The sequence below is a fragment of the Micromesistius poutassou genome (assembly GCF_964030765.1).
Source record: "Micromesistius poutassou genome assembly, chromosome: 16".
Taxonomy (NCBI): domain Eukaryota; kingdom Metazoa; phylum Chordata; class Actinopteri; order Gadiformes; family Gadidae; genus Micromesistius; species Micromesistius poutassou.
The window spans coordinates 10,869,121-10,892,693 of NC_140286.1; the positions used below are offsets into that span (position 1 = coordinate 10,869,121).

The 23,573-nt window shown below is 49.2% G+C and overlaps 1 protein-coding gene across 2 annotated transcripts in view; it reads right to left on the bottom strand.

Moving 5' to 3' along the window:
- Positions 1-3,278: 3,278 nt before the first annotated feature.
- Positions 3,279-23,573, bottom strand: part of tns3 (tensin 3) — a 35,839-nt gene continuing 15,544 nt past the window's right edge. Inside the window, exons 13-27 of one of the 2 annotated variants that reach the window (XM_084481309.1) lie at positions 18,018-19,541; positions 14,466-14,623; positions 13,786-13,918; positions 13,531-13,596; positions 11,295-11,427; positions 10,569-11,155; positions 10,116-10,202; positions 9,865-9,996; positions 7,955-8,050; positions 7,638-7,715; positions 7,243-7,320; positions 6,065-6,233; positions 5,592-5,660; positions 5,349-5,375; positions 3,279-5,214 (exon numbers count right to left, since the gene is read on the bottom strand). In XM_084481309.1, coding sequence (XP_084337435.1) covers positions 5,070-5,214; positions 5,349-5,375; positions 5,592-5,660; positions 6,065-6,233; positions 7,243-7,320; positions 7,638-7,715; positions 7,955-8,050; positions 9,865-9,996; positions 10,116-10,202; positions 10,569-11,155; positions 11,295-11,427; positions 13,531-13,596; positions 13,786-13,918; positions 14,466-14,623; positions 18,018-19,541 — 3,482 coding nt within the window. In that variant the 3' untranslated portion in view covers positions 3,279-5,069. Of the gene's footprint in view, positions 5,215-5,348; positions 5,376-5,591; positions 5,661-6,064; positions 6,234-7,242; positions 7,321-7,637; positions 7,716-7,954; positions 8,054-9,864; positions 9,997-10,115; positions 10,203-10,568; positions 11,156-11,294; positions 11,428-13,530; positions 13,597-13,785; positions 13,919-14,465; positions 14,624-18,017; positions 19,542-23,573 lie in introns of both variants that reach the window. The other variant, XM_084481308.1, reaches the window with a different exon arrangement.

Genomic DNA, 23,573 nt, shown 5'->3' on the forward strand with positions numbered 1-23,573 from the left:
ATGTGGCCTGATGAGATAGCAAACTCATTTATTCATTTTTATGGCGGAAAATAACTATTTTTAGCTTGAAGATTGTGTTGTGTTGTTAAGCTTTTGGGCTACATTGGGAAATGTGAATTATACACACACACACACACACACACACACACACACACACACCACATACATACACACACACACACACCACATACATACACACACACACACACACCACATACACACACACACACACACGCACACACGCACACACACACACACACACTGACCATTTCTCATGGTGAACAATGAGAAAATGATAGCTGCTGGGGAGAAAAAAAGGGCGACGATCATTGGCCGCCGTGGCCCCCTCCACCGCTCTATTTATTTTAGAACTGATAGTTGACTGCGGTTCCCAAGCTGCGGTGCGGGTGTACGAGGGGGGACGGGACCGGAGCGATCGCGCTCGCAAATCAAGCAGTCAACTGTCAGAGGCTGTGGTCTCTTATGATGACAGACTCCCATGACCTTATATAGGCATGCGTTTCAATGTGTCCAATGTATGCACACGCACACACACACACACACACACACACACACACACACACACACACACACGCAAACACAAACACACACACACACACACATGAGCACACGCACACAAACACACACACGCACACACAAACACACACACTCACACAATACACAGGCGCACACACACAGGCACCTGCCAGTGGGAGGAAAGGAGATGGAGTCACTGAGGGAAATGAGTTTGAAGGTATAAAACTCTAGTACTCTCTGAATGCATGTTAAAGCTAGAGTACGCAATTTAATTTAGAAGCATTTTGTCACATCTGTTTAAAATTTCTTTACTTTTCGACAGCAATCAATATATCAAATGCTCTGACAATAAATTTTAATAATATGCTATCTGTGACTGTCGCAGGCCTGTAATAGGCCCAACCAATCATCTGGTTTGGCCCGATTGAATTGATTGGATGGCCTGCCTGTCTGTCTACCAACCTACCCGACTACATGCACGCACTCTGCCCACGCACTCAGACCAGAGTCTACCACAGGGCTAGGCAGATCTATCGCTAAAGCTAGCAAGCTCATCTTGTGTTTTGGGGGAGTGGCTTTGCAGGGCTGCCTCAAGGGAGGGGCGGGATTTATTTGATTGGATACTCTCAAAATGTTGCTTGCTCTTAGCCTGGGAACCAGACAAATCTGCAAGCTCATGTTTTATTTGCTCTGGCATATGCGTCTGGCCCCCCTCCCGTTCAGACAGATTTCCGACAGACCTGGACAGGGTATGGCCAATCAAAACCGTTTATCGAATGTGGGGCGGGATTACTACGCTGACTGGGCAGAGGACGCCCTATGGGAGCACAGTTGAGGCATTTTCATAAACAACCAGGACAGCAGCCGCTGATTAGTCACACATTTCATTGTGAGATTGAGAGAACCCCTTAGAAATCCAAAATGAACTGTGAGGATCCAGACTAATTAGCATTTGGGTATTTGCCAGCATTCTATTTTTACTCCAAATTGCTTTCCCCAGCTTTAAAGAACCCCAACTTGTCCATTAGCAAAGAGTCTACATTGACAATCATTTATAGTCTAGCTCTTTTAGCTTTGGTCTTTTTGCAACCATATACAATAATGTATTATACATTTTCTTGCATTTATCCATACAGTCACACCTCAGGTAGGTGGCAATCCCTGAAACGAATGTTTAACTATTGTGTTAATTTTAGTGATATTTTCTTTAAGCTACGACTGTTACTGATATTGCTTTGGTTTCTTTCTTCACTTCACTAACAAACCAATAGAAAAAAAGACTAGCTTGTGTCTACGTGAAAAGAGCTTCACATTCTTCACAGAGACAAACCAGCTCTCACAACTTTATTGATATAGTTTTCAGTTTTTTATAATGTTTGGCTCCAAATGCTTCCTGGAAATCCAAGGGGGGCCCCCGGCTTTCTGCTGGCGAGTGTGTTTCCTCTTTCCACCCCCTCCCTTTGTTCTGGGCCCTAATTGAAGCGGTGAATGTGTTTTATTGTGTGTTAATCAGAAGCTCTCACCCGGACACATTACTACCCCACACCTCAGCTGAGGTTTCCATGGACTCCGGCCGTTTAAAAGTTGGGATATTTATCAGAAAGCGTTGGTTTGTCTACGACATGAAAGGCGGCGTTTGTGTGTTTGGAGCTGTAGCTCAGCACAGCACAATGGTAGTGCTTTCTATTCCAGGCGCTCATCAGTGCCAGGAATTTTTAGGGTCGGAAGAGATGCCCCCCCCACCCCCTTTATTAGGGAATTTTCGGAAGCGTTTATTATTACTTTTTATGTCACAAGCAAACTACAAACACACTTGCTGTCCACATTTATAACCCTCTCCAGGAGGGAGCACATACACAGTATACACACACACACATTGTCCATTGGCCTACACAGATACACACTGTGTGTATCTGAGTGTGTGTGTGTGTGTGTGTGTGTGTGTGTGTGTGTGTGTGTGTGTGTGTGTGTGTGTGTGTGTGTGTGTGTGTGTGTGTGTGGAGTTCCCCCGAGCAGCATCTCCACAGTAAATAACAGAGGGAGAATCACCACACCTGGGCCGCCACGGCTTCCTTCCTTCCCTCCCCGGGAATTCTTCACTTTCACCACCTGTGGAGGCACATGAGGGGCCACTCCTAACCCCCCTCCCCCCCCTTAACCCCCACTTTCCCCTCTCTATTTTTCTTTCCTGCAATTTGCAATACATGCAAATTCAATTTCCCCGTCCATGAGACCAGCCCAGGCCTGTTGCTGCTGGCCTTTCTCCCTGCTCCCCCCATCAGCGGCCACGTGTGTAGGTGGGAGATTGAGAGACAGAGAGAAATGCACATAAAAACATTGTTGGAAATATACAATATGGAAATTAGAAAAACACGCTGGCGATATATCCGTTTGTTTTGACGAGAGAAACAGCCACGTCACAATCTCTTTCATAGTCTAGAATACACTCGAGACTGGTGGATGAGTGTAGAAGTAGGTTGAGTTTCGACCCCCCTCTGCTGGTTTCTCATGGTACTTCGTTATTGACATTTCTCACTAATTCATTGCATTGATGAAAGATCAAGAAATTGGCTAACATGAGCAATAAATTGTACATACCCGTTATCTGACGGCATAATTATTATTATTTTTATTAAACTATCTATTTATTTGATAGTAATCTCGACAGGTTACATTTCAATTCGCTTAAAAATGAAAAAAGCCCAAAAAATGTTCCCTTTTGTTTATTTACATAACTGACATCTGAAATATACAAATAATCCGTTTAGATAGCATGTTATAGACAGGGGCACATACAAAATTCACTACATTTAAAAATATATAAAGAAAGCACATATAGGTTCAGACAATATTAAAACAATAATGCGCTTATAATAGAGAGCTTATCAACAATATGACAGAATCCATATCCTTTAGCTCTCCGTGTATATCTCAGACATGATATCATTCCAGAGCAGAGATGTTGGCTATGTCATTGACAGATGTTTAAAGAATATCATATAGTAATCTGGGGCTTTCACTAAGAACCACTAAAGCGTGCGTTATATTAACATTATGGCCATATTTTCATATATATATATATATATATATATATATGTATTATACATACTTTAAACAAACAAAGAAAACAAAAACACCAAATTCCCTAATTGGGGAGGCAAGGCCTGTAAGCAAACAATGCAAATGTGGGGGCTGTGTTTTTTCTGGATAACAAGATGGATAAAAACACTATGTCAGTGTACAATTCTCAAATGATTACATTGAGTCGTTTTTTACTTAAGGGTTTATGATCTAAGTGGAGTACAAAATAAATACAAAATATTCCGATCAAATATTTATAATCGGATTAAATCTGATTTTATAAAACGACTCTGATGACAAGTATTCATTTCACTGTGCTTTCGATCCAGAAAACCACAGCCCTCCATTTACTTGGAGTTGTTTATGAGCCAATCTTTGCCTCTCAAAATAGGCGGCGACTTTGATGTATCGCAGCCAACGGTTCGGAGCAGTCAATCCCGCGTCTATGTATATACGTCTATGTATATACGTCTATGTATATACGTCTATGGTTATGACAACCATAAAGAAATGACTCATTAGACAGCTGTAAAATGAGGTAACTCACAGTGTCTTACGCAAAGTACTGGTGTGGTTTTAATCAACTTGACTTCAACTTTATTTATAAATTAGCATTTAATTATGTTCCCTCTTACGGTCCGTGGTTTCTGTTCTTTTCATCACGCACGCTGAACTCTTTCATAACAACACAGACAGCATTTTAAGTGGTCCTATTAACACCCGACTTCATCACATAAAAAACAGTTTAGTTACTGACACGGTGATTGGCGACATGTGACATTTGTGTACATTTGAGGACAGGGTTAAATGTGTGCAGCACATGTGATATGTGATAAATAAAATAGGAAAATACATTGCATAGATACTGATGAGATGAACCTGTAATATTTCATAGAACAGCGGCTTCTTAAAACGCCTCACTTATTGAACATAGCTTGCAGTTTTAGCATCACACTCTCAATAGAACCGTACAAAAAAGACACCTTTACGGTTTAACTTTAACAGACCAATCTCCTGCCATGCAGACCGCTTCAAAACGCCACCAGGCTATGTAGCCATGTATAGTGTTAAAAGGGTTCAAAGAAAATCACATTATAAAAATGAAAACAACCATGAATTTGTACATTTAGTTACAAATCAATCATTTTCCTCATAAGTCCCAACGATACAGGCCAGAAAAAAAAACAAAAAACTGCATCAAAGGTTTGGTTTCCTGGAAGATGGCACTGCTTTTATTGGTGCTGGCTGAACAATCTGTACAACTGTTCCTCTTATCGTGTGCCAAGAACGTTGACTCAACTCATTCATCTTTTATCTTTTCCACTCGCTCACATCCAGCCTCCTCAACTGTTTGAGTTAGCGTTAGTGTTAGCTTTATTTCGTTTTTTTTTCTTCTTCCTCTTTTTTTTCCCCCCGCCTTTTATACATAGTCCAGCCTATCAGCAGGCGGCTTACTTACTCTTCTGGGAGCCAATCATCACCTTGGAGACAAAGTTGACGATGGCACTGGCTGGCTGTTCGGGGTCATGCTCAGCAAACAGGTGGCACACATTGTCCATCGAGTTGCCAGTTTTCCGAGCCACGAACCCAAAGATCCTGCCGGGGGGAAAGGAGACAAATGAACACATCATTAGGAAGCGCCTCATTACACAAGAAAATGGCAAATGAATTGTTGACACATCTGGTTTCAATGTCCGTGTGGTATAGAGGAAATATCATAGCAGACTTACTTTGCAGGACAGCCATCTTTTTTCCACCTATGACAGGGAAAACATTTAATAAAACTGAATGTTATTTCAGATATGTGTAATGTATCCGGAACGCTGAGTGAGTACAAATGTATACCAATAAACACAATATCTTACTGTCCAGAGTGCATGACTTATTACAGCAAATGAACACACAAAGTATAGAATGTATCCAAAGTATAGAATGTATATTCGTATATGATGCATCTCAAAGGTGGTGCTCACTTTCTGTCTTGCGGGTCCAGAGCACAGTAGATGACCATGTTCACGGGGTAATGTCTTCTGAAGAAGAGCCTGGGAAGAGGAGGGATTCACCGTGTTACCAACGATACCGTGAAGAAAGAGAGTGGGTAAGAGAAAGAAAAGAGCGAGGATAAGAGAAAGAAAAGAGAGGACAAGAGAAAAAAGAAATTGGCATTGACGTATAAAATTGGTTGAACAGACAGAGCATTGATGGATATGTGAGTGACTGTGACTGTGTGTGAGTGACTGTGACTGTGTGTGTGTGTGCTTGACTGTGACTGTGTGTGTGTGTGTGTGTGTGTGTGTGTGTGTGTGTGTGTGTGTGTGTGTGTGTGTGTGTGTGCGTGACCGTGACTGTGTGTGTGTGTGTGTGTGTGTGTGTGTGTGTGTGTGTGTGTGTGTGTGTGTGTGTGCGCGTGACTGTGACTGTGTGTGTGTGTGACCCTAGGACCCACCTCCTCTGGTTGTCGGTGAGGGTGATGCCCTGGGAGGAGACCTTGAAGTGGACCACGGTGGAGGTGGGCAGGGGGTCGGCGCTCAGGGTCCGGCTGGTGGCCTTCTGCACCGCCTGGATCCCCGTCAGGGACTCCATCTCCACGGAGCCCAGGAACCACACGTTGCAGGCTGGGGGAGGGACGGAGGAGGAGCAGAGGTTCACTGTCTACGGTCTTTTAGCAGACGCTACTATCTAAACGGGTTTAGTGGTCGATTTGAGCTTTTAGATTGATGGTCAGAACTCAATGGAAATATTACGCAGCTATTTATGATACGCAGTGCCAAGTCGTGCTGGGGGAAATATACATGAAAATGTTTGAGCCAGTGACTTGAAATAGAATTGAAGTGCAGATATTAAGGTTTTAGCCTTAGCAATGAATGAATTTCATGAATTTCATTTATACAATACAATCATAGAATGTAATTACTCTATTGCTACTTCCTGAAAAGCCAAAACTTAACTTAATTAATTTAATAATATTTGTATAACCCAGTTCTACTGCCAAATACAACAATCGACGCAGTACTTGTATGTGTTCTTGGCGCAGCGCAAATATGTGTTCTTGGCACGGTGCTAATAAGTGTTCTTCTGTGACATTGCATTCCAGCTAAATGACTTCCTCATTTGTGTGAACGTTGGTTGCTTCAAGTCAGGTCATAGTGACATCTTTTGTATTTGTTGTGTTTGTAATAAAACCAAAACAACCGTGGTTTTCCACTTTATCACATGCTAGTTTGACTCCACTTCCTCTCATTTTATTTGTCGGCATGCACCAAATGTAATTGGGGATCATAATTGCCGGAGTGTTCGGGTCAGGGATGGATTGCTTTTATTCTGTAGACATCGAGCTACAAACAACAAGCTAACAACTAGTGAGGACCACAATGGAGAGCGACGACCAAAGAAGTCTGGGACTTTTTGTGTTTTAATCCTCAATTGTATTTTATATTTTCTCATGTGTGTGTAAGGCACTTTGATACAATTAATAAATCAAATCAAAAGTAAAAAAAGCAAAAGCCACAACATGAGGTGAAAAGTGAGCTAGCAGAGTCTTAGGCACTCACTCACTCACTCACTCACTCACTCATGACGAGTGAGTGATGACCCATTGTAAGTGGACCAGAGACGCATGCTCACCTGCTCCTTGTTTCAGCAGCTCTGCAGCAGAGTTGGTGACCGAGTTGGAGGTGCTCTCCACCACATCCTCCAGGGGGTCTACACACACACATAGAGACAGAGAGAGAGAGAGAGAGAGAGAGAGAGAGAGAGAGAGAGAGCTGTGTTAATTAAGGCCACGTAGGAACTTGATGCTTGGCTGAATAATTGTTGCCAACACAAAACAGAGCTAGCCTTTGAAAATGTCATTGTAAAATAAGTGCAACTGTAACCTCAAAGTCTAATATGTCTGATTCATGTCGTGTTCATCTTCATCCTTTTCGTGTTATTCATTGAAAGGTATTTCTGCTCACTTATTAAAAAACAAAAAGGCGTGAATTGGCATGAACGGTTTCCAATGTGTCTATTTGACTCACCTCTGTCAGGAATGATGAGTTTACAGGGCAGGGCCAGGGGTGTGATTGAATGCTGGCAGACCAACGCAGTTAAACTACCTGAAAACAACAAAAAAAGTTTTTAAATTACTTAAAAATCTTGAATTTACAATAAATAAATAATGAATGTCACTCCTAGCTTCAGTAGATTTGGGAATGTGCCACGCCCAGTACCACCTTTCACCAGAAGAGGGCGGTATTTCAAGGTTGTCTCTAATCAATGGTGCAGTGCAGCAAAGCGGCCACCGGGGGTCGCCAAGTGTTAAACTAAGAGTGTACAGAAGAGAGGACAACCGTACCGAAGTAAGGCTCGTTGGGGCAGCCCTTCAGCCTCACGCCCTTCTGTGTACACTCGATCAGAAAGTGGCGCACCAGTTCATTGGACAGATCCCCTCCTGCTAAGAAACAAAGACAGAAACAAAACCCAGAACAAGTTAAGAGTGGTTTTGAAGTGACTCATCCATCACATTAGTTACAGTACAGAATTTCAGTTTCAAGAAAAGTTCCCTTTTGGCGGACTAGCTTGCACCTCAGTGATTCCCAGCCTCTCAAAGTTACACAAAACACGCCACTCCGCCACGTTTAATTGCTGAGATTAATAGGATTATGATTCAAACAGAGGAACCTCTCAAGGGGGCGCGGTGTGTGTGTGTGTGTGTGTGTGTGTGTGTGGGGGGGGGTGGGGTTGAGGGAGAGTGAATGCATGGAATGTCTCCACACAAAGCACAAAGACCTCAGAGGGAGAGAGGGAGAGAGGGAGAGAGAGGGACCGGCCTCCCTAAAGTGGGCTGGGTTGGGTTACACTCTGCTTCAGAGCAGAGCAGAGCAGCCCCATCCATTGGTGATGTCACCGCAGGTGAGGACAAACAACAGCACGTTAGTTAAAAGGATGGAGAGGGCAGTCACTGTATACATCCTGTTATGGAAAAAGGGTATGGATGGATAGATGCCACTGTTCTAAGCTACTACTGTTTCAACTGTAAAATGGAAGAAATGCTACACCGTAGAGGTGGTATTTCCGAGTCAGGAAAGGTTTTCCCCAGTAATTGGAGTCAACCACTTTGAATACCAATCAGCCCAACCCCCGAGGTACAACCAATCAGAGCTCACCTGGCTCAGGGCAAGGGAGGAGCCAAAAACAAACAAATATGGCAATGAGTTGTGCTTGTAAATTTCCACCCTATTTCACAACGTCTACTCCAAAACAACCGTGACCAAAAAAAACAAAGAAATACGTATTCAACCGCCCCTCAGGCTCGACACTTCCTTCGAGTTAGCATCCAAATCCAACGTACAGAGTTATGTGGGGGTAGAGGGGCTTCCATGGCAAAGACCCTGGGATCAGGGCAGGCTTACAAACCCCGGCTGGGCCATTGTTGGCAGGTGAAACCCTAGCTGCACATCTAAGATTCCTCAGCAATAGGGGCCTGTGTGGCTCCGTGGCAGCAGTGCCCAGGAGAGACCCAGAGCATCTCCCTCCCTCCCTCCCTCTCTCTCTCTCTCTCTCCCTATGACACAGAGAGCACCACTCTCAGGTTCCATGCATGAGGCTGTGTAACCATACTCTCTTTCTCTCTTTGAGTACTTTCTAGAAAAAGCCCTGTCCTGGGTGGACCTAATCCAAGGATCTTAAGTGAAAGGGGCAGAGATGGATGGCGATTACACGTCAATGACTTTTTTTGTCTTTAAAGAGCCAGCAGACCCACAGTTTAAGAGGGAATTCGAACACAATGGGATTAAGAACATTGGGTTTTGGGCAGAGGGTTTTAGGAAAGAGGGGGGCGTGTTACCCCCCCCCCCAGCTCAGACGGAGCTTCAACATCCTGTTCTACAATAACTGTCCGATAACTGTCCGCCCAGCTTTTTGCAGACACCGCAGTCGACCGCTGCCCAAACACAGCTCACACACGTCCACAAAAAACGTGCCACTGGTGCCCCTTGGCCCTGTCGACAGACCTGCCTCGCAAAAAGGTAGTAAGACGTCACGAACAGAACACCACCTGCGTTCGCAGCAGAGTGGCACGTTCAGAGTGTTTTGGGGAGAATGGCAAAAAAAAAATATATATATAGGATTTTAGCCCTTTTATCTCTAAATTGTCTTTGTGTTCACTGGCTCTTTAAGGGTTGGATTTCAATGTTGCGCTTTTGGGACGTTCTCAGTAAAAAAACAAACAAATAGTTTGGGCATCGGTGATGGGTGTAACCGTACCTCTCCGACTCTGCTGGAGGACGGAGGGTGGGGGCGTGGCCACCTTCATAGCCAGCCCGTAGGCCCCTTTGAAGGAGTGGCTGTCCCTCACGATGAAGCAGCCCGCCTCCTGGTCCTTCAACACCGAGATAGCTGTGGGAGGCAACGACAATCCATCCATTGAATCCGGTTCGGCTTTTTTCAGATAACAACATTACGTTCGGCTCTTCTGAGGTAATAATGTCTGGAGCGTGAGGGGCCAGCCTCCATACCTTGGTCCCTGGAGATGTCAGGCTTGTACCAGAACTTTGACGTGTCCTGCACGAACTTGACTGTCACCAGCCGGCTGGACAACACATCTGGAAGGAACCAAAGCACAATCCATCGTTAGTATAAAATGCTTTTCTAACCAGTGGCCACTCAATGCGCTTCACAATATTGCCTGACAAGTGACAGCCAGCGCGTCGGGAGCAGTCAGGGTGAGGCGTCTCGCTCAGGGACACCTCGACACTCGCTACGCTAGGCGGAGCCCGGGGATCGAACCGGCAACCTTCCGGTTACCAGCCGAGCCGCTCTACCTCCTGAGCCACGTGCCGCACAAAGTGTGGCATGGCTGGCGGAAGTCTATCCGGTGTCAAACGAAAGACACACACACACACACACACACACACACAAGAAAAACACCATTTGTTTGCCCCGGGAAGGGGGGGGGGGGGGGGGCTCACCTGGCAGGGGCGAGGCCACGCCCTGGGTCTGCAGGGAGAGGTCGGGGAGGGTGTTGGGGAAGGGGATGCTCAGGGAGCTGCCGCTGTGCGGGCTGGAGAAGCCGCTGGGCGCCGGGGAAGCCGTGCCCAGGGAGAGCTCCCCGTCCGACGCCCTCTTCTTCTCGGGCAGCAGCGGCGGCGGCGGCTGCTGCAGCAGCAGCGCGTGGGCCAGCCCGCCGTGACCGCCGCCGCCGCCGCCGCCGTCCAGAGAGGTCAGGATGTCGCGGTCCAGGCCCCCGTTGGTGCCGCCGCCGATGCCGCCGCCGCCTCCGCCGTAGCCTGTCCGGGTCGGGACGTCCTGCTCGCCGTCGAAGAGGTGGGCGGCGGGGCTGCGGCTGAGCGCGTAGCACGCCATGCGGCTCCGCTGGGCGCTCTGCGGGGAGCTGTGGGCGTTGGGGCCCGGGTGGGGCGACGGGGAGGGGGGCGAGTGGTGGCCGTAGTCCACGGACATGCTGTGCTGCGCGGGCTGCTTGGCGGATGGGTAGCCGCTCAGGGAGGCGTGGCGGTTCAGGGCCGGGTGCTCGGGCCAGGACTGGCCCACGGATTGGCTGAAGCGAGAGGAGAAGGTGTGGTTGAATAAATGGGACAAAATGACGAGATTGAAAGTGCAAAGAGTGGGATGGTATAGATTTGCAGTTTGGAGCTCAAGTTCAACAGAGAGGAAATGGCGTTGGATTGGTGTTGTACCTGTCGCCCCGATGCGTTTTCCCACTGATGCTGTTTGAGCGGGAGTTGCTAAGCAACCGGTGGCAGCTGATGGGGGCGTCTCCCTCGTTGACGAGTCCAATGTGGCCGACGGTGTCCGAGTATTCACGAATCTCTGAGAAATATCAATAAAACAAGTTCACCAAAAAAATACTATGACACAAGTTTTGAAATTAGACTTTCTACAGTGAAATCAATGATAAAATCCCCAATCCCCATGGGAAATTGGTTAAGAGAAAGTTATTAAATTAAGAGTCATTCCATCGATAAAAGCATTCCACTTCAAACGACGCAATTAAAATTCCCTCCGGTTGCCCTGACCTTGACCACGGAACGCCAGCAGATAGATTATCCCATCCACGGACCACAGAGTCACACAGAGTCACACAATCTCACTCAATGGGGGCTACAAATTAAAAGCCCCCTGACCCAATTATCTAAAAGCTTTCAGTTAATCAGTCATCGCCTGGAGCCACTTACAGCCAAGCATTCCTCCTAGCTGGAAACCACAGTAGCAAGAGCTGGACAGCTATTCCGCCATTGGCAATAGTTGAGTCGCAAACCCTAACAAGACTGCTGGCTCCTAGTTGTCCCAGTCCTCCCCCCCTTTTCACTGAGAATGAAAAATGGGTTTGTTCCCATAAGGTCTCTCCCACGTGCCGTAGCCATGGGAATCCACCTCACTGAATGAGGTGCGGCTGGTAAACCCAGTGTGTAGTGTGTAGTGTGCAGTGTGTAGTCTGTAGTGTGGGCTCACAGGCGCAGTAAGAGCACAGAAATGCATTCCCTCCCAGGAGGGGTCGCCATGGAATGGGGGGGGGGGCGGGGGGGGCTGCCTGAATGGGGTCTCGGCGGGGTCAAGATGTACATGAGAGTCATCGTGTACATGTAATGAGATTGCCCGTCTGCATGCTTCTAACCTCTGACCTCGCCGCTCTGGCGTCTCGCCTCGCATGCCAAAACAGTGGATGTGAATGCCAGCCTCACACAGTGGAGGCTTTATTAAACCGGGCTGCACAGACCGGGCTCTGGGCACTGGGCGGCTCGCTCTGTTGTCTGAGGGGCCGTTTATCAAATGTAAATATTGATGTATGAAGACCGGCGGGGGGGAAGCAAATATGAAGAAGTCCACGGATGTCGCCCACACGAAGCACTGTTCACAACTCCCTCAGAACTCTCTCGACTCTTTCTTTGCTTCCCACGCGTCTCAAGGCCCCAGGGTGTGTTCCACCACGGAGGACCTTGCACACCGAGCCTTAACACACCAAAATAACAACAACAAAAACACAGCCCCAGCCGTCTCCTCAAAAAGAAAGCGTTGCCTTTTGTGTTTGGAGACCGGTGGTTTCTATTCAGGATACACCGACCACACGGCACGACATTCCTTCCAAAACCCAACGCTGCCATCTGAAGCAATGTGGCAGGAATCTCTCCCCCTGAAACACATGCAGGAGCCATCTTTGTTGTCTGTCCCCTGCTCCAGACCGCTAATGTAATGGTAGGGTACTGGCAACAATGCTAGCTCTGACGGCACACTGGGGGGGGGGGGGGGGGGTGAGTGGCGGAGAGAAGCACCGCCAAGACAACACAGGACAAGTAAACAAGTGAACAGAAACAGCCGCCCGCGGGCAGCTGTGGATGGAAAACGAACAAACTCAGTGTCGTGGCTGTGACTGTCTCATGTGGCGGCTCTATTGTTTTCCTCTGCTTGGCTTCTCTTGCGAGACAACACTGTGTTACTTGTCATTGTCCTGTCAATCACACACAACACCTGGCCAACACTTATCATCAACACCGTGTGTTTAGTTGTCCTCTGGTCTCCACCGAACTCTTGTCCCCTCTACACGTAAGGAAATGTGCTCCTCGTATGAGCGTCAGTACGAGTGTGTATGATGACGCAACGGCCACTGTGAATGGGATGTGCTTTCTGAGTCAAATGCTTTTGTCTCATGGAGATTCTCTGCCGCTTGCTGTGTGTGTGTGTGTGTGTGTGTGTGAGTAATATCACATCATAGCAACACGCTGCTCAATCAGAGAAACCAGTGAGATTGTGGATTAGCTCTCCTTATTGAGTCCCATCTGTTCTTATTCCACTCCTTTGCAAACTATCCGTATACTACTGTATGCTACGCTGCAAGGAGATAACATCTGTGTCTGCCAGAGACATTTTTGGGCTGTTTGTGTGACAGAGACCGAATGAACGTGTCTTGTACCGTACCGTGCTCGGGCCTGTATCCTCCGTAGGACGCCTGTCTGAACTGAGTGAACTCCGACATGTTTTTCACTGAGGAACGCAAAGGGAGAAAGCAGCCTTTTAGCACACACACACACACACCGTCAGGAGATCATGTCGTGTCGGGGCAGACTCTGTGCGTGCTTCATCAGCAGCGTGCCCGCATGCTTCATCAGAGAGACACGCGTCCCTGTTTATATCACGTCTGCCCCTGTCCCGTCACCGCGGCAACACACTCACCGTAAGGAGTGGGCGGAGAGATGGGGAAGGAGGGCGTGGGCGGGGTGATGTCACTGCCGGCTTCGATCCCGCTGTCCATGTCGGGCCCCTGGGCCCTGTAGTCCGCGCTGTCGCTCCTGTACAGCATGGCATGCTGACACACGCACACACGCGCACGTCAAAACACATGTCAAAACACACGTAATAAGATCCACTTGACAGCTAAACCCAAAACAAGAAATGGTGTACACACACGTTGGCCTGTGCTGGTCATAAGAATTAGGGGAACTTGCTAGACCAGCCTGTGTTTACTATTGACCTATTGCACTAACATTTCAATCTTTTTATGTAACAAATGTCAATGTTAAACTAGTAAAATGTCATGTCCTGTGCCTCTTGAAGGTAAAAAGGACATGCTCTCTCGTGGTAACAAGCGGGCAATAATGGCTGTATTTGTATTTGGATATAGTGTAAACATGCTTTTACATGCCAGAAAGGGACCAACTCAAGTTCAACCCCAGCGGTATCCATCCAGACTAAGAGCGGGTGGGGATTAGGGTAGCAGCAGAGAATCTCCATGAGACAAAAGCATTTGACTCAAAAAGCACATCCCATTCACAGCGGCCGTTGCATCATCATACACACTCGTACTGACGCTGTAGAGAGGAGATCCCCATGAAGCCCTGATCACGAGGGGTTACCTGGGAGGGCGGCAGGCTGGGGGAGTAGGTGCGGGCCCCCCTGAACTCCTCCGAGCTGACCCAGCCCGAGCTGCAGTATCCTGGGGGGTCCGCGGAGTCGCCCCCCTGGCGGCTCACACTCCGCAGAGCCTCTCCGTGGTTCTCCCCGGGGCCCACAGCTGAACACACACACACACACACACACACAGGAAGATGTTGTTTATTACCCTGCGTCCACAAGCCCCTAACAATGCCTGCTGTCCCTGGGTGGAGAGGGCATTGAGGATCATATCTAATTGAAAACAACAATAAATCAACTGTCAGAATGTTTGTCGACTTTTCGACTTTTGCCATCAACAACGTGTTCCATGGTTGAAGAGCCTCCCGGCAATGAGGAAGACATGAGGGTTTGACTTCTGCCTGTACCCTGAGGTTCAGAAGACTTGGTTGATCAGCATTGATTTTGTAATACATTTGAACATTAGAGACATTCATTGTCAAACACATTCATTGATCCGATGTTCAATTAGCCTTCAGGGATCTTAATATCATAAACACACACTCGATATTGATACGGAAGCTCCAGCACCATGTGTGTATGTGTATTTGTGTGTGTGTGTGTGTGTGTGTGTGTGTCTTTTCAGGGTGGTCATTTTTTCTTAATCCGATCAATTTCACAGGAACTGAATTGTGCACAGAGAGATGGCACAGTAGTGAAGCACCACTGTTTGGAAAGGACAGCTGAGGAATGTTAAGGGAGGGGGGGGGGCTGTGGGGGGGGGGGGGGGCAGTGTTATGACAATATATGTGGTGACCCCAGGGAGAGCCGCCACTCAGCACCCGGGTGTTAATTTGAGCCCACATACACACAAACACACACACACACACACACACACACACACACACACACACACACACACACACAGCCCTGTATCTATCTCATCCCTGGAAAAATGTTAATGGTGGAGAAGTGTTAACGCTTATGGAGGGAGGGAGGGGGTGTGTGTGTCTTTCTGTGTGTGTGTGTGTGTGTGTGTGCCTTTCTATGTGTGTCTTTCTGTGTGTGTGTGTGTGTGTGTGTGTGTGTGTCTTTCTGTGTGTGTGTGTGTGTGTGTGTGTGTGTGTGTGTCTGAGTATGTGTGTCCGAGTGTGTGTGTCCGAGTGTGTGTGTCTGCATAGTCGTTGAGTGGGACATTCAGAGACTTAAAGTCCATTGCGGGTCACTGATCTGAATGGCTGAGTCATTACCCATGTGGCGAGCACTGCGGCTCTAATTATCTCTGGTGACTCTCACTGTTGGCCACGTCTCCCTCTCTCTCTCTCTCTCTCTCTCTCTCTCTCTCTCTCTCTCTTTCTGAGCAGAACAAACAAATATACTACTTTCAAAATATATTATTTTTTTGGGTTACCCTAATCCATTTACTTATCTCCCATGAAATTGAGATAAGAAAATGAACTGAAGCGAAAATATTAACTGACATTGTGAGGGCTTTCCCAAGCAGTTTTTATTTGATTCCCCGATTTTGATGTGGAATATATATGTATACACATGACACATAAAAATGGGGGAATCAAAACATATGATGAAATATTGTTGTATTTTCTTTTGCGGCTCTTGCCATGAATAAATTGTTCCAACATGGGGAAAAATACAACTTGACTCAAAGGTCATGTCCACAACCCTGACAGCTATTAGTTTCATTGACAAAATTGCATCAAATTAAATAAACATATTTCTTCCCCTCTATGAGTTGACATGTAGGTTTAAATTCTATCTTCAGGGTCTGGCAGTCAATAGAACCGTACTGTATTTCACCAATCTTTTGGTCTCAATAACCACAAGGCTTCCATCAGCCAAAACATCTCTCACCACTTGGACAGACCAATTATTTTTCCTTTACCTTGCAAAAACATGCTCAAAAGATTTTAAAAAAAAAGAAGCAGTGAGCGAATCCAACTGCAGTTCGATGAACCCGTCAACCAAGCCGTAGATAATTTAAAACAGCATTTGAAAAAAATAATTAAAAAAACGCTGGCGGTTGTACCTTTCTAGGTTTGAAATCTCTCCTCACTCACATGTCATCACTATCTTCATCCGTATCTTTGATAAAATCTAACATAATTACCCCCCTCATATCATTAATCACTAATGTTCTCAACTGGCTCTCACAAAAGTTCTCCTATATACACACCATATGTCTAAATAATTGAAGATAAATAATAAGAGACTTTTAGGCAATGCATAGCCAGCAGCGCTTGTTCTTTGAAGCCATGTGAGTGTAGTTGATATGCACAGACAGGTACGCCTTTGGAATCGGATGGAAAACGCTTTACCCCGAGGCAAACCCGTTCCTCTCTTGGAATTTCCTCAACCCTCCTCCCTTATACCGGCCTTCGGGCTAAGAACAGGTACATGTCGGGCAGCTGTAAGTCAACCTCTCTCTGTCTCACACTGAACTGAAAAAAATACAAAATGGAGGAGTGTGCAACGACTGCTCTGCTACTCTGTCTTTAAGAGTTGTTGAGAAAAACAAAGCGTGGCAAGGGCGTGTGGCACGGAGAGCCAGACTAATCCTGCACAGAAAACAACTTTAATGAGGCCCGTTCAAAGACAGGAGCATTCTTTGGATGTTTCCACATGTTTGAATGCTTGGATGAGATCTGGATGTGATCTGGCTATTTGAACAACGTCCAGTTTGAAATACCTGAGTCCTACTGACTGGAACACAAACATATTGTTCTGTTTTTCCTTGATACAAATCCCAGTTAAAGGAAAATGCCCTACGCTCAGTTTAACGGCAAACGCTGAGGCCAGATCGTTTGGCTTCATAAGATAACAGTCAAAAAGTACAGGCCAAAATAAATAAACCCAATGGACAGAAATAAAGGGCTTCAATTACGATTTTGTAGAAACAATCTACAATCCCCAAAACATTAAAAAGAATCAACCCTAGGCGAGGCGATAAACAGCCCGTTCCGCGTGGTCTCGTAACTCCCATTAACTCTGCAAATGAAGCGTTGGGAGACGGCGGTGTTAAGGACAACACTCTTGGAGACGGCCGTCCTGCTCCTTGCTATTTGTGTACCTGGCTGATCAGCGACTCAGATAGCTGCAGGTGGCTGCATGTCTCGACGGCGCTCTTTTCACCTCGGGAAATCTGCTGAAAACATCTGAAGACCTGGCAGCCAGCCGGCTATTTCCAGCACACTGACTCTGGCCGGGGGGAATGGGGGCTTACAGCACAGCTTTGCACTAAGAAGTTCAAGCTGGGTTTAAGAAGGTAGGAAAACAATGGGATGGTGATCAAGTAGAGAAAAGCTGCTGAACTACGACGTACCTTTGTTTTAAAAAATCCACTGCGCTTACCGACAGGGTCAATATTTGAATATTCGGCATTTACAAAGTGCATTCGTCTGGGTATAAATACGACCTTCAACCACCGACTTGCGCTGAATACAAGACTGCGCAGCCAGATCCCTAGCATCACACACACACACACACACACATGCGCACGCACCCACCGTTTCGACACACCGCCACCAATACCACCGCAGCCGGACCACATCGCTTACCTGTCTGCTGCGCGTGATGCACGGAGGTCACACTTTTACTGTGAAGTCTGTGATCGCTGCCGTTGGAGTTGGAGTACTTGGTGTCCGGGGCTTTCACCGCTCCCCCGTTCCTCTTGACCGAGCCGGAGCGGGACGACACCGGCACGAAGGTGGGGTCCAGGTCCATGATGAGCTGGTTCAGCTGGTCGATGGAGTTATCGATGTCCACCGTCAGGGACTTGAACTCCTCGTCCCGCGAGCAGTTGTTGTTGTTGTTCGTGGCGGGCGGACAGTCGTCGATCAGCGGCGCCGTTACCGCCGTCGTCGCCGTTGTCGTCGTCGTCGTCAGGGCCTTCCTGAGGCTCTGGACCGTCGCGTCCCTGGTTGGGAAGAGCGGCTCCTCCAGCGGCTTGGGGGGGCTGCTCCCGGGCTTGCATCCCGGGAACCTCTGCCCGTTGTCGCCCCCTCCTCCTCCTCCACCTCCACCTCCACCACCCCCCCCGCCGGCGTCCTCGCCCACGTACCCAAACTGCTGGGCGGCCACCATCTGCTGCTGCCGCACCCAGGACTGCGTGGAGTAGCTGCCCTGTCTGAAGAGCTGCTGCTGCTGCTGGGCCGCTGCCGCCGCCGCTGCCGCCACCGCGCTGGGGGCCGCCGACGCCACCGAGTTGCTACGGTTCGCCAGGAAGCCCCTCCTGCTCTCGTAGTCGTCCACGGCGACCGGCCCAGGGTGGTGCATCTGGCTCTGGTTCTGGTGCTGGTGGATGATGTGCTGCTGGTTCTGGTGGTGCTGCTGCTGGCCGTGAGGCGGCTGCTGAAGCTGCATCTGCTGCTGGTGATGGTGGTGCTGATGGTGGTGGTGGTGCTGATGGTGCTCCTCCGCCCCGGGACTCCCGAAGCCGTCGGACAGCAGGGAGTTCTGGCTGCTCTTGTGGCAGGAGGACGACAGCGTGCCCAGGCTGTCCACGCTGTGCAGGTCGTGGCCCGTCATCATCACCTCGTCGTCCAGGATGTCCGTCTCCCGCTCCCGGGGCGGCCGGGGGTGGTCTCCGTTGACGTGCGCCTGGGTGGGGGCCGGCCGCTGCTGCTCCTGCTGCTGCTGTGTCTGCGGGTGGGGGTGGGGGTGCTGTCTCTGCTGCAGCCCGCCCGGCGCGGGGCCGCGTCCGTCGTCCATCTCCTCCAGGGACGGTTCCTCCAGGCCGAAGCCGCTCAGCAGCCGGTTGAGCTCGGCCTTCTCGTGCCGACTCGGGCCCTGGTGGGGCTGCTGCTTGGTGCTGGTGATGGTGGGGGTGGGGGTGGTGGTGGTGGTGGCGGCGGCAGTGCTGACGGCGTTGGTGGCCACGGGTGTAGGTCGGTCCGTCCACAGGGAAGTGCTGGAGAGGCCCGAGTCGCTGCTGGCGGAGAGGGCGTGGTCGCTGTGGTCGGGGCTGGAGGTGGCGGAGGCGGTACGGGCCCCTCGGCCCAGCGTGGCCCCTGCGGCGACGGGGCTCTTCTTGCTGGCGGCGGGCGCTGCTCTGTCCTGGCCTAAGCCCTGAGAACGCGGCACTGCAACGAGAAAAGACGCGGGGGGGCGCGCCTCACACAGGTCAGCAGCTGTGGAGCACGCGGAGCACATTGGGGTAACACACGGTTACCGTGCACATCATGAACACTTGATCGCTACATACACACACACACACACACACGTGCATACACACACACACCCACACACACACGCGTAACAAGGGACAGACTGCGATGATGTTAAGATGGTACATTTTGAGCGGTGCTCACACAACAAGTGATGTTAGCCAACGACGAAGCCATGATCACACTGAGAGGATGGAACGGAGCGGACACACATGGAGACGGACAGCAGAACCCCACCAACACAAAACAGATAGGAACAGACACGCGGACAGAGACACAATGAACGTTTATTTGGCCCATTTGATGTTTGTGTGTGATCAGATGTATGCAACCAGGAATCAAATACAAACAGACTATTTGAGAAACAATCAATCGAATCCCATCACATCTCGCCTGCCCTACTGAAGAGCTTTTTATCTGTGTGTGAAAAGCTGAGCTTGCTAAGCTTACTGAGGCAGTAGTGCGTGTGTGTGGGGGGGGGGCACCGTAGGTGGGCTCCACCAGAGCTGCTATGGACCGTACCTGCCCTGCTCTGTGAGCCAAAAGGCTGTGACTCTGGGGAGTCCAACCGTGGCATTCCTCACGCGGCTGTGATTAACCTAACCTCGCCCCCCCACCTCCCCCCCCCGCCCCCCCGGCCCTCCCAGCCCTCCCAACACACACACACACACACACACACACACACACACACACAAGCGCCCCCGGCTCGCCCCTTTGACCTCCGGCATATGTCCAAACAACCTCCTTAATCCCAGGACACAAAGTGAAAAGAAAAAAAAAAAAAGGTCACGTAGTCATCTGCAGGGCAGCAGACAACAAATCCAATCGCTGTGTCCCCCGAAAACAAAAAAGAAGCCTGTGTGAAGAGATCATGAAAAACAAGCCGGGGCTTAGCAGAAACCTAGCACCTAATAACAGGGCCGGAGCCCCGGCTGTCTGTCTGTCTCTCTACCTGGAGTCCAAGGGCATGTGGAACGCCGTGTGACTGTCACTCAGCCCGCCCCCCCCCCCCCCCGCCCCACAGCCCGGGGTCGGGACAAAAGACAGCAGGAACACGATTCTAATGCGGAGCCCCCTCTTCCTAACACCCTAAGTGCCGGCCTTTCAGCCAGGCCATCACCGGAGGACCCGAACACCAGACACGCATAATAATAAAAGACTCCCCTGTCTCGCTCTCTCCGAGCAGGGCTCCTGTGCTGCTGATCACCTCCTCCCCTCACTCCCCGCCCCTCTCTCCCCCCCCCTCCTCTCACACTAAAGAAAACAACAAGCTCGACCGGAGTGGAACGCACAACTCACATGGGGTCTGCTAGCGTTGCGCGGAGCCGGTCAGTCGCCCCCCCTGGAGACCCAGAGAGTCTCTCCTCTACGACGCTCCCCGCCAGCCCAAGGTGCAACCGCTCCTCAGGAACTGATGTCTCCCCTCCCCTCTGCCCATGTTTCTCCCCCCCCCCTCTCTCTCTCTCTCTCTCGCTCTCTCTCCCTCCCTTGCTCTGTCATCGCTATGCCTTCCGCCTCTCCCCTTTGTGGCCCCTCCCCCCACCCCCCCCCCCCCACTCCCACTCTCTGCTCCCCTCTCAAAGCCCTGGAAGAAAAAGTAGAAGTAGAAGAGAGAGAGAGAATGCAGCCGGCCGTTCCCCTTACCTTCCCCTCCGCTGCCAGGTGAACGCAAACCAAGAGCCCCGTCCGGAGTCGCCTCACACTACACATGCTACAGGTCTCTCTGTTCTTTTCGGGTTCAATAACAGCGGCCAGGAGAGCATGGAGAGCCTCACCCAGTTGAACAGAGTCGGGCTGGCTTCACTGCTCCCCGAGCTACACTGAAGGTGAGAGTGTTTGTACTCCACACAAGGGGGGGGGGGGGGGGGGGGGGTTGGGGGGAAGGGGGGGGGGGGGGCGTGAGGTTTCCAGATATGGGCATAGGAATGTAAACAAGTGGGGCGGGGCTTATCGTGGAGGGGAAGGGGGGCGTGGAGTGGGGGGGAGAGGGGGGGGGGGACCCCAGAGCGAGTTGTAACCCGAGCTGGAGGCTAGTGTGAGGGGACTACCCCGCTCAGGGAGGGAGAGAGGTAGGAAAAGAGAGAGAGAGAGATGGGGAGGGAGAGGGGGGGGGGAAAGAAAGAAAGAAAGAGCGGGGAGAAGGGGACCGGGAGATGAAAACAACATTCCTGAAGCTGCAGGCTCGTTCACACTGTAAAAATACACTTTTTAATTAGAAGCCTGGCCCTGCCTCCTCCTCCTCCTCCTCCTCCTTCTTCTTCTTCTTCTTCTGCAAGATCGGCTCGTTTCATGAACCGTGGCGACCGGGGTTGTTTTGTGTATCATAAAATTACACACTTGCCATCTTCATGAATAACACCCGCATGAAACAGATGCAGCCTCCGACCTCAATTATGGGGTTGAACAATTGTTTTTTGTTTTTTTTCTCCGGTCCAGAAACACAGTCATGACCAAAGTCCACGAGTCGACCACCGAGCGCGTTTCACGTTAAGGGACCATGATCTGGTTACTCAATGCTAACCTCCATTACCATGCAAACTGAGGTTAGTGTCTTTCTGCAGCTGTGGTCGGCTCCTTTTGTGGCTGAAGGAGCCACAGCGCAAACTGAATCTCGCCCTCTCTCCCTCTCTCCTCTCTCTTGTTCTACCACACAAAGGTATGTTGCAGTTCTTATTCTGAAAGCGTAATTATTGTGCACGTTTCCAACATTCTCCGTCATTACGGCCGGTTCACACACTCCTCTCCGGTATGTTAGGACCTGAGTGAGACACAATCTTAATAATCACCACCAAATGTCTGTTTCCTTTTCCTTTCCATAAATAGTCATTTGCTGTGAATCATTCTAAAAAAAGTAAGTCAAAATATGCACCATTTGCTGCTTTGCGTCATACAGCCAATAGGATGTCTATTCTACGCCATGACCGATGACAAACCTTTAAGGGCTACACAATATTTCGCATTTCCATCCAACACTAAACGATTTAGGTAAATGTCCAAATTTTACAAGGAAGATACATTTTCTTGAGCGAGGCTTTGGCAGACGAAAAAAAAAAAAGAGCCCAAAAGTCAACAAGGTCTACTTTAGCACTGCAGTGGGAAGCCTGCCTTTTAATTAACCAATCAGAAGAACCGTGGAAGTGGCAGCGGACTCGGGAAGTAGATACAGGATTCCAGCCAAGCTCCTACGCGTCTTAACGGGGCGAATTTAGAGTAGACGTGGGAACACAAGATTGTAAACATCCCACATGAATGCAAAAAAAATAAAATAAAGAATGAAAGCCACTCTTTGTTTTGTTGATTACTTTGTTTTCCTTTCATATTGTCACTTATATTCATTAAAACGCTGGCTCTTTAATTACATGCCCGTTAATGTGTAAGAAATACTGTCCGTGTGTGTGTGTGTTGTGTGTGTGTGTGTGTGCGCACGTGTGCGTTCGTGCATACGTGCGTGTGTGTGTGTGTGTGTGTGTGTGTGTGTGGTGGGGGGGGTGAGAGAAGGGTTTGTATTTATGACACACAGAGACACACAATTAGCCGGTTTTGGAGGCCGAGCTTGGAGCCAGAGCTGGCTTATAAAGGGCTGCTGGGAGGCTGAGAACAGGCTGGGAACAGGCTGGGAACAGGCTGGGACAGGGTGGATCCGGGGTTCTGGTGGCCGGGCCGGGGCAGTCCGGGCCCTATTCCGGGCCCTAACCCGGGCCCTATTCTGGGAGGCTGTTGTGAATTCCGTGGTTGAGTAAAGAAGAATTGGGAGAGCGGCGACCACAGCCCGGGGCCGGGACGCCCCCAACATAGTGACTGGGCGTGGAAGTGTGTGTGTGTTTGATGTCAATGTGTTTATACGATTTATGAGTATGGTTGTCTTATTATGCGTTGGCACCAATTATAAAATGAGGGATTGGGGGTTTTGTGTGTGTGTGTGTGTGTGTGTGTGTGTGTGTGTGTGTG